The sequence below is a fragment of the Garra rufa genome, chromosome 24 (assembly GCF_049309525.1).
Source record: "Garra rufa chromosome 24, GarRuf1.0, whole genome shotgun sequence".
Classification (NCBI taxonomy): Eukaryota; Metazoa; Chordata; class Actinopteri; order Cypriniformes; family Cyprinidae; genus Garra; species Garra rufa.
The window spans coordinates 13,573,312-13,584,785 of NC_133384.1; the positions used below are offsets into that span (position 1 = coordinate 13,573,312).

At 36.1% G+C, this 11,474-nt stretch overlaps 1 protein-coding gene across 5 annotated transcripts in view; it reads right to left on the reverse strand.

Annotated features, from left to right (window-relative positions):
- LOC141300089 (uncharacterized) overlaps positions 1–11,474 on the reverse strand; it is a 25,612-nt gene that overhangs the window by 8,368 nt on the left and 5,770 nt on the right. For 3 of the 5 annotated variants that reach the window (XM_073830394.1, XM_073830398.1, XM_073830395.1), the window contains exons 2-6: positions 9,637–10,056; positions 7,580–8,653; positions 5,633–5,812; positions 3,180–3,470; positions 2,331–2,416 (exon numbers count right to left, since the gene is read on the reverse strand). In XM_073830394.1, coding sequence (XP_073686495.1) covers positions 2,331–2,416; positions 3,180–3,470; positions 5,633–5,812; positions 7,580–8,653; positions 9,637–9,788 — 1,783 coding nt within the window. In that variant the 5' untranslated portion in view covers positions 9,789–10,056. The remainder of the gene's footprint in view (positions 1–2,330; positions 2,417–3,179; positions 3,471–5,632; positions 5,813–7,579; positions 8,654–9,636; positions 10,057–11,474) is intronic. The other 2 variants (XM_073830396.1, XM_073830397.1) reach the window with 1 other exon arrangement.

Consider the following 11,474-nt stretch of genomic DNA (forward strand, 5'->3'; position numbering starts at 1 on the left):
GGTGTGATCGCCGCCTAACTGCCGTCCTCATCTCATCATGGATCAGGGCAAGTGAAAATTAAATCTGTCACAGGGGTGGTTGGATTTGTTCACAAACACGTTAAAAATATTTATTGAACGCTTCTTTCTTTTCACTTTTGTTTTTACTGCATTATCATAATCTAAGGCTGTTTATAACTTAATATGTCCGTACAAAATCTAGTAGTTCTGTGTGCAGTTAGACATTGAGCACCCCTATATTGCCAAAATGGTGTGATGCTCGTTTCACCCGCGAAGATTCGACTGTGAGATCGGTGGTCGAATCAGGCTCCGCATATCGATGCATCGAATCTTCGACTATTCGGGGACAGCCCTAGATTAAGGTCTGGAGACTGGCTAGGCCACTCCTGGACCTTAATGTGCTTCTTCTTGAACTACTCCTTTGTTGCCTTGGCCATGTGTTATTGGTCATTGTCATGCTGGAATACCCATCCACGACCCATATTCAATGCCCTGGCTGAGGGAAGGAGGTTCTTACCCAAGATTTGACGGGTACATGGCCCCATCCATCGTCCCTTTGATGTGGTGCAGCTGTCTTGTCCCCTTAGTATAAAAACACCCCCAAAGCATAATGTTTCCACCTCCATGTTTGACGGTGGGGATGGTGTTCTTGGGGTCATAGGCAACATTCCTGCTCCTCCAAAAACGGCGAGTTGAGTTGATGCCAAAGAGCTCAATTTTGGTCTCATCTGACCACAACACTTTCACCCAGTTCTCCTCTGAATCATTCAGATGTTCATTGCTAAACTTCAGACGGGTCTGTACATGTGCTTTATTGAGGGACCTTGCGGGCACTGCAGGATTTCAGTCCTTCATGGTGTAGTGTGTTACCAATTATTTTCTAGGTGACTATGGTCCCAGGTGCTTTGAGATCATTGACAAGACCATTCTCATGATCATTGAAACTTTACGAGGAGATTGACAGTTATTTTGTGTTTCTTCTAACTGTTGTCACCTTCTCACCAAGCTACTTGGCAATGGTCTTGTAACCTTTCCAGCCTTGTGTAGGTCTACAATCTTGTCCCTGACATCCTTGGACAGCTCTTTGGTCTTGGCCATGGTGGAGAGTTGATTGCTTCTGTGGACAGGTGCAATCTGTCCACAGAAGCAATTCCTTAATGAGAGCTTGTTACCTGTATAAAAGACACCTGGGAGCCAGAAATCTTGCTGATTGATATGGTATCAAACACTTATTAAATTCATTAAAATGCAAATCAATTTATAACTTTTTTGAAATACGTTTTTCTGGATTTTTTTGTTATTATTCTGTCTCTCACTGTTCAAATAAACCTACCATTAAAATTACAGATTGATCAGTTCTTTGTCAGTGGGCAAACGTACAAAATCAGCAGGGGATCAAATAATTTTTTTCCTCACTGTACTGCAAGTGTTCTGAGGATATATTGCAAGTGTTTCTGTCACAGATGGAGTTTGGGTTCCTTGACACTGTTGCATTTTGGTTTTCTCTGTTGGGAACACTTAATATTTGGCAATATTGTCTACTTGTTTATACAGACACTATTAGAAAATAACTGAACTGAGTTGGAAGTTGAAGTCACTGAATAAACGATGACTTTAACTGGAAAATTTAATGTTTACACTTGTCGTGTTTTTAGAGCAGAATTTAATTTTGTTTGCATCATTGAAAACTATTGTCCTTTTAACACTGTAAAGCTGCTTTGACACAATATGTATTGTATAAAGTGCTATATATGCTATATATGGTGACTTGACTAAATATGGAGTCATGTTTTACACTTTTTTTTTTTTTTAAGTAAACTGCTTTATCATCACCATAAACACTATGGTGTAATAATAGAGTCCAGTCAATAATAGAGAATGATGTAAATAATAGAGTTTAGTGAAATAAAATAAAGCACATTATTTATGAGAATCCTGACCCTGGAAATATAATACAGAAATAGAAATCCCAAAAAAGTATCTCTGTACTTGTACTTGGAGTTGAATAACTCTGGACCAGTTTGGATTCCATTTGTCAGATGAGTCAGAATGACAACTGACACATATGAACACAATGTGCTTTTTGTGGATGAGTCACAGTGAACTGCTTTTCTAATAATCACAACTGTGTTATATGAACAAGCCCATTTTTAAAAACTTCTCCTTTTGTGGTTCAAACATTAAAAAAGAAGGGTATATGGCATTAGAACAACACCAGGGTAAAGAAGGGTGATGACTTAATTTTCATTTTTGGGTAAACTAACTCTTCAACTGCTATTAGATGCTATTAGAGAAAGATACTTTGACATAAATGAAAAAATCTTTAATACTTGTGAGCTCCAGCAGTGGTTTGGATGGCTTGTTATTGCTGGCTCCCATTTCAATCTCCTCAGCTCCGAGATATAGGTCTGCACTCCTATGGCATAAAGAGGAACCATCATGCACATGATGTTAAGTATGAGAAGTAGTCATAAGGAGTCTAGTTGGAAAAGCTAACACTGTTATATTAGAGCGCAACATCCCAGATGATAATGATTCCTCCTGCAAGTCTAACTGGATCTAAAGAAGCATTGTCATGATTCTATAGCTCGTTTGCGTCAGTTGTTAACATAATTTATGTGAAAATCCTTTGTCTGCTACTATAAATTAGGGATGCACCGATACGAATCGGCCGATCATGCTTGCGCGTTTTGTCAGTAAAGCCGGTTCTGTAATCAGCGGTAAATGCCATCAGGTGCGTGATTTCACGTTGAGCCGTATATACTACACACAGCCGTTGTTTACCGACGAGCTGCGCAAATCAATGTTCATTATCAGTGTGAATGTGCGCAGCTCGTCAGTGAACAACGGCTGTGTGTAGTATATACGGCTCAACGTGAAATCAAGCACCTGATGGCATTTACCGCTGATTACAGAACCGGCTTTACTGACAAAACGCGCAAGTGATCGGCCGATACGGATCGGTGCATCCCTACTATAAATCGGGTAGTTCCAGTTTCCAGGATGCTGATTTGTAACATTATTGTAAATATAGTTCTGGTTGAGCGGGTTACAAAACTATACTCAAAATCCTGCATGATCTCATCTTGTCATTTGTCTGATTCTGGTGTCCAAATGCTTTGACCACCTGCTTTCCAAATTAAAAGTATCGCTGGAAAAACAATGAAAGAGTGACATACTCATCCAGTGTGTCGTGCACCTCCTCCACATTCTCTTCTGTATCTTTCTGTATCAGCTGCACCTCTACTCTGCCGCTACTGAAAAGGATCTCTGATTTTGGGATGGTGGAAGTGTCTTCTTTTTCTTCATTTTCCTGAGCAACACTAGATTTTTCTTCCTGTTTCTGCATTCCATCTTCTGCTTGTTGAGTTCCAGTTTCTGCATCTTTTACAACTTCTTCCAGTAATTTTGCCTCGCTCGACACAGCAACCTCATCTTTGGCCTCAGTGTCTTCTACAGCATCTAAATCACTGTAAATGAGAAATGACAGAATGGTTATTGGGCAGTTATGAAGAGGACACTATTTGATGTATCACCACTTTAGTCATGAGTCATGTTTAATACCTGTTTTAAATTGCAATTTTTATTACCATAAACTACATTCAGATCCAAATATATTGGAGTAGTTTGGCATCTGAAAGAAGTCCAATAAGGCTCTTAATTTCACAAAGGATATTTGATAAAAATCCAGTGCAAACAGCAATACTGTGAAATATTACTAAAATTAAAAAGAAATTTTCATCTTTAATATTCAACAACGTAATTTCTTTTTGAGATGGCAAAGCTGATTTTTTTCTGTATTTTTTTTTTCAGTCTTCAGTGCCGCAGTACCTTTTAGAAATTATTTTTATATGCTGATCTAGAAACATTGCTATTTATTATAAATGCATATATGTGACCCTGGACCACAAAACCAGTCATAAGTGTCCATTTTTTTATACATCACCTGAAAGCTGAATGAATAAGCTTTCTATTGGTATATGTTAGAATACGACAATATTTGGCCAAGATACAACTATTTTAAATTCTCGAATCTGAGGGTGCAAAAAAAGTCAAGTTTTAAAGTTTAAAGTGCTGTTTGAAATTTGCTACTAAAATTAGCATTTTCTCAGGTACCTATATTTCTGTTCAGTTATTTCACAAAATAACCTATTCATTGCCATAAAAGTGAAATTACTGAACCTACAGATAAAAATGCAAATTTTAGAAGTAAATTTCAAATGACACTGAGAGGCTTTTGCATCTGAGCTTTTCATATATGTATACTACCAGTCAAAAGTTTTTGAACAGTAAGAATTTTAATGTTTTTTTTTTAAAGTCTCTTCTGCACACCAAGTCTGCATTTATCTGCATTTATTTAATCCAAAGTACAGCAAAAACAATAAAATATTAAAATATAAAAAAAAGTTTTCTATTTGAATATATTTTAAAAAGTAATTTATTCCTATGATTTCAAATCTGAATTTTTAGCTTTATTACTCTAGTCACATGATCCTTCAGAAGTCATTATAATGCCGATTTGCTCCTCTAACATTCATTATTATTATTATGTTGAAAACAGCGGAGTAATTTTTTTCAGGTTTCTTTGATGAATAGAAGGTTCAGAAGACCTTCTTATCTAAAATAGAAATATTTTGTAACATTATAAATGTCTTTTTCATCACTTTTGATCAATTTAAAGCATCCTTACTAAATAAAAGTATTCATTTCTATAATTTCTCCCCCTATACCATTTCTTGAATGGTTTTAATTCATTTCCATTCATTTCTTGAATGGTATAGTGTATAATGTTACAAAGCTTTTTATTTCAGATTCAAATTTATTCCAAATGTTGCTTTAATCACAGGAATAAACTACATTTTAAAATATATTCAAATAGAAAAGTTACTACTGTACTTTGGATCAAATACGTGCAGGCTTAGTGAGCAGCAGAGACTTGATTAAAAATGATTAAAAACCTTACTGTTCAAAAACTTTTGACTGGTAGCACACAGTATGTATGTTTGTATGCATGTATAATGTACTGCACTTAATTGTAAACACAAAGATATAAAAGAGGAACTAGTCTGCACACATGGCCATTTTTAATCTTAGTCGTAGTCTTAAACTATGCCAAAGGTCACTATAATCTACAATCAAAAAATGTCCCCAAAATAAGATTGAAAGGAATGCTGTTCAGACAGCAACTGTCTTGAAAGATTGCTTGAAGAACTTCTGAATAAACACTCCTTAGACCCGACACAGCATGTAGCCTAATCACACATTAAAACTTTTTATAAACATTATTACCCACAGGAAGTAGACGAAACCATGAAGACAGCTTTTGGTGTTTAAATCAACAGTGGCTCAACAATCTGATTACTGCAACTAATATTTACATTGTCACTACATTGTACTTTACTGGTGTTTGTACTTATTTTTGCCAGTTGTTTGCCTTGGCATGACATGTAAACTTCCCTTCCTCTTAATTTATCTATTTCTATTATGGCAAGTGTGATGACACTCTTAGTGTGCTGACACTGCAAACTAGTAACTACATTTAGTCACTGAGCACTATTATGAACTCTCACTTTTACACTGAGAGTTTTGCGCCACCTAGTGGTAATAATAATGTATAACAGCAAGTCCTAACCTTGTTGGTTCATCAGTAAGTCTGGTTTTCTCAATGGGACTTGATGGCACTGAGGCACATGTGGAGTCCAGGCCATTCTGAACGGGTTCTGTTGTCTCGTTCTCTTGCTCTGCAACCTTTTCACTCCTCTCTAGAGCCTTCACAGAATCCATGGCTTCAGTTTTTTCCACATCAGTAGTGCTACAATAGTGACATGAAGTAGGGTTATTAGTTAACACTAAAGCCATAAAAAAGTTACTTGAAACAAAATAAACATTAACTGTAATACTATAAAACGCAAAAACCTTTTTTTTTTCAGTTAGTTGCTGAGGTAAAATTTCTCATTTTAACTCAATAACCAAAATACATTTAAAAAAATCTAATCAAATAAAAAAGAAAAAACATCCGAATAAAAACTCGCAAAAACTATAACAGAATCTCAATGATACTAAAATAACAGAGACATTAACATATGCCATATGGACTAATGGTCTGCAATATGACCAAAATTACAAAATACACTACCAGTCAAAAGTTTTTGAACAGTAAGATTTTTAATGTTTTTTTAAAGAAGTATCTTCTGCTTACCAAACCTGCATTTATTTGATCCAAAGTATAGTAAAAACAGTAAAATTTTGAAATAATTTTTACTATTTAAATCAACAGTTTTCTAATTGAATGTATTTTAAAATGTAATTTATTCCTGTGATCAAAGCTAAATTTAGCTTTAATCTCTAATATGCAGATTTTCTGTTCAAGAAACATTTATTATTATTATTAGAAATATTTACAACAGTTAAGTACATTTTTTCATGCAGTTCTTTGATGAATAGAAAGATCCAAAGATCAGCATTTATCTGAAATAAAAAGCTATTGTAACTTAAATTGTAACTAAATTGTTATACACTATACCACTTAAAAGCTTGGAGTCAGTATTTTTTTGGGGGGGGGGGGGGGGGGGTTACTTTTATTACTTTTAATACTTTATTTAGCAAGGACGCTTTAAAAAGATTTCTATTTCTAAAGATTTCTATTTCACATAAATGCTGTTCTTTTAAACTTTCTATTCATCAAAGAAACCTGAAAAATTATACCCAGCTGTTTTCAATATTATAATAATAATAAATGTTTTTGGAGCAGCAAATCAGAATACTAGAATTATTACTAAGGATCATGTGACTGGAGTAATGACGCTAACAATTCAGCTTTGAAATCACAGGAATAAATTACATTTTAAAAAATACATTAAAATAGAAAAGTTATTTTAAATAGTAAAAATATTTTTAAAAATGTATGCTCTTTATGCTGTACCTTGGATCAAATAAATGTAGGCTTGGTGAGTAAAAGAGGTTTCTTTAAAAAAACATTACAAATCTTATTGTTCAAAAACTTTTGACTGGTAGTGTATGATCAACCTTTTTTACGATATATTACAATATAGCAATTTATGCTGGAAATAAGGTTGTAGCATGGCAAATTAAAAAATATATATATTACATTTTATTTATTTAATTAATTAATTTAATTAATTCTCCATACAAATTTAAATATTCCACAAAAACATAACACTAGCCTAAGGTAGGAACATTTTCTTAAGCTTACTAAAGACAAGTAAACAATCAAAAATAATTTAAGACTAAATATTCATGCAAGAACTAAATTTAGTTTTCTTTTGCATCTTTTTGTCTATGAATGATTTAAAATCACTTCAATGAAGAAGCGGGCTATTAAATTGCATGCAAATGATAAGTTTTTATGATAATGCAGTACTACTACAGTGTCACATGATCTAATTTCTACCGATTGCCAAATTTTTACCAGTTTGCCAGTTTACCAGTATATCACCCACCCCTAATATGGACAATCAATTCCAGCTCTAAAGGCAAAATTTTGTAGAATTTTCCAATTTCATTTATATTTTAATTACATTTGCATTCAATTTAGATCGTTTTTTTCCTAATCCATTACCTGTCAGTTTGTGTAGGAGGTTTAGATGACAGTGGCTCTTGACTCTCAGTTTTCACTGTTTCTTCATTCAAATCCTGAACTATATTTTCGTTTTGAGGCATCGTTTCCACCGCCATGACATCAGCACTTATTTCGTTCTCAACTTCCAGTCTCCCAGAGTCCTTCACTAGACCATTTTCTACGGCAGGAGAGAGTCCATTGGTAATATCCACATCTGGATATGAAGCTTCCTTTGAATCTTCCTGAGTTTGAGAAACTTCAGATGTCACTTGCTTCTGTTCTGCCGTCTCAGAATGAGTATCCTCTGAACCTTTGTCCTCTACTACTTCTATTTGCTCAACGATGGGTTCCTCAGCAGTCACTTCAGCTACGCTTTTCTCAATAACATCCAAGTCATCAGACTGACCTAAAATGCATGAGTCAGGTTCTCTGCTGCTGTTGTCCATCATTGAAATATCCCCAGTGTCACTGAAACCGGTCTCTTCATTGGTGTCATTCAGAAGAAGTTCCTCAGTTTGGATTATTTCCTTCTCATCTGCTTTCATCTCAACATGTGTTTCTGGCTCTGGTTGGGAGGAGTTATTCTCAGATACTACCTGAGCAAGCGCAGTCACCTCTTCAACAGGTGCTTCCTTAACAGGTGTCTCCACAGCAGGTGCGACTGTGGAGTCTGAACTTGTTACGGGAGCACCTGCATCATCTGTCGGAGCAGCTGTGATGTCGACCTCCTCACCTGACCCATGCTGAGCCTCTATCTCCAATTTCACTGAGGCAACGGTCTCCGCAGGTGCTTCGACTGTGTCTTGAGGTGCTTCTGAGACTTCAGCTGCAATGTTTTGGATTTCTTCAGTGATTTCAGTCTCTGTTTTTGGCAGTTCTGTAGCTAACATTATAGCTTCTGTTGGAGTAGTTTCAGCAGAAACATTGTGATTAGCTTCAGGAGGAGTAGGGGCGTCAGTGTGTAATAGTAGCATTGTTGTAGAGTAAGAGCTCTGTGCTTTAGTTTGAGCCTCGGCAGTTGGCTGCTTGGTTATAACCAATTCACCCAGCTGTGGTTCTGTTCCATCTTCATGCCTGTCGAGAGATTTGAAATGCATTTAAGTCAAATGTGGATGTTATGGAAGGAACATGAAAAACAGGATTTACTAGTTTGATGCACAACACTTGAATGTTTACAATGCCAAGCTCTCTTCAGACCATCTAGGGAAACTAAGGTGAAAAATTAGTCGCAAAAGTAAATATTCCAGAATTTTTCATAGTACCGATGTCACTATTATGAGGACATAACCATATGACTTTTGAGTTTGCATATATATCTATTAAAAATTAATTAACTTGGCCCGTTCAGATGAACAACAGCACAAACTGCACCAAGTATGCTCAGCTTATCCAATCAAAACAGAAGTCTTAAACAGTCTTAAAGCTACAGTACAAAAGCAACCTGTTTAAATCAGGGTGTCAAAATGATAAGTGAACTTATATAATCATTATAAGTGGACTGCAGTCAAATGCTTGATCCAGGATGGCATTAAAAATAAACCATCCACTTGTTCCTGAAGCTGAGGTCATTCTGAAGACTGATTGTGTTTAAATTGGATGGATCAAAGCAAACATTTTTTCCTCTTCCATTTGTCCTGGTGTTATCAGACTGTGGAGTATGTCAGAAACTGAATGGGCATCTGTATACTGTATCAATTGTGGAAAGCGTCAGTGCTTATAATAGGTTCTGCTTGCTTTTGATACAACATGCTACTTGTGTCCAGTGTAGACACAAAAAATCCACAATATCCAAATCAGCCATTTTAGGAGTTTGGGTTAAACAAGTGCTTTGAAACTTATTGAATCCACTGGGACTTTCACTGTCATTCACAAAGGACAGCAGCAATTAGCAGATACTAATGAATCATAGATCCAATCAGTTCCACAGAACCAAGTTTTACACTACATTTAGTCTCGTTCAAAAAGTCATTTCATTCAGAGATAAGTCACAATTGAGGAAAAAGGCACAATCACAACTTCTGTTGTTAAAACAAGTTAAAGTCAATCATTAACTTTACCTGTGCTCTTCATCTGAAGCTGGACTGGTGCAGACATCCGTTCCTGCCTTAGTTGATGTCTTTGATTCAGAGCTGTGCAGTAACCCTTTAGTCTCATCCTCTGTACGGTCACATGGGTTTTTTCGTCCACAACAATCCAAAACGTTCCCCATGTTGGCACAGTGTACAGTGATAGCTTCCAATAAATCCAGTTCTCTGGGTTTAAGTTTAGATCAAAGGATGCGCAGTTATTTAGAGCAAATTGCTTCCACTTCCAGAAGGCTAGCCATATACAAATATTATTTCTCCAGACAAGATTCTACATGCCTCGTACCAATACATTTGAGCAGTGTCTGTAAATAACGTGTATCTGTACGAATAATCCAGCTACAGGAGCTGACCATAAACTGGATTTCTGAGCATCTGGTCATCTGCTCAAACCTGCAGATTAAAAACAAACACAAAATCCCATGTGAGTATTGAACATGCCATTTCGTCATCAAAAGACACAAGTTTAACAAAATTCCAAAAATTGTAATTGTAATGTTTTTAATTTGTAACTGTTGCAAATACGAGAAGTATGTTTTGTTCAAACAGGTGTTGAACAAATCCTTCTCTGTCACTTCCATGCATTGATTCCTTTTTTCATTCATGGAATTCTATTCCTTTTAACACACTTTTAACACAAGTCAACAATTTTGAATTCTTTTATTGCCTATAGCACTGGCGGATAGCATTCGTGGCTTATAACTCTTAAAACCCCTATTGGAAGGATTCTTCCAATACTGAGGAGACTGAAAACATTGGCGGGCACTTTTCAACTCTGTAAGACTTGTTTCCATTGACTCTTTATGTGTCCAAAATCACACCCATTCTCTTTATATAGTGCCCTATTTGAGGGGTAAGCCATTTGTAGTGGCTCTCTCACACTTGCTTTCAAAACATGAGTTCTCATTTTGTTGGATCTGTCTGCTGCTTTTGACACAGTTAACCACCAGATCCTCCTGTCAACCCTTCGTGACAAAGTGTATTGCAGGAATCACATCCCAGTGGATCAAGTATTACCTCTTGGGCAGGCCCTTCAGGGTGACTTGAAGGGGTGAGATGTCTAAGTCGCAACATCTAACTACTGGGGCGCCTCAAGGCTCAGTGCTTGCACCACTTCTTTTCTTCAGCTACATATTATCACTAGAATCTGAAATTCAGCACAGCTTTTCCTGTCATTGCTATGGTGATGACACACAACTCTACTTCTCATTCTAGCCCAAATGATCCAACAACAGCTGATCGCACCTCAGCCTGCCTGACAGACATTTCTTGCTGGATGAAGGGCCATAACCCTCAACTCAACTTTAGTATGACAGAACTGCTTGCGGTTTAAGCCCAATACTTCACCACAAATTCTCCATCCAGGCAATGATGTTTGCCGTCAGAACAACCACTGGCTTTGCACCCCTATATCTAAACCCATTTACTAATTTCAGATTTATGTGACCAGCCTAACTCAACCCGAGTCTTTAGACACATCTTTTTTAATTTTGCGCCTTCTGTGTTAGACTAACTGGGACTTGTCACAGCACTTACACGTTGTTGTCCCTTTCTTGGTTCAAATGCCTTCTATTATCCTCATTTGTAAGTCACTTTGGATAAAATTGTCTATTAAACGATTAAATTGTACATTTTTGTTAGGGAGTTTCTATTCTTTGCTGAATCTCTGACAATACAGTAAAATAACCCAAGAGCAAATTCAAACTTAAGTTATTAGCTAAAATACATAATATAACAAAATATTTCATATATAACATATATTTTTCTACATAACTTTAGTATTTACAGTTGAGGTCAAATTTTTCATCCCC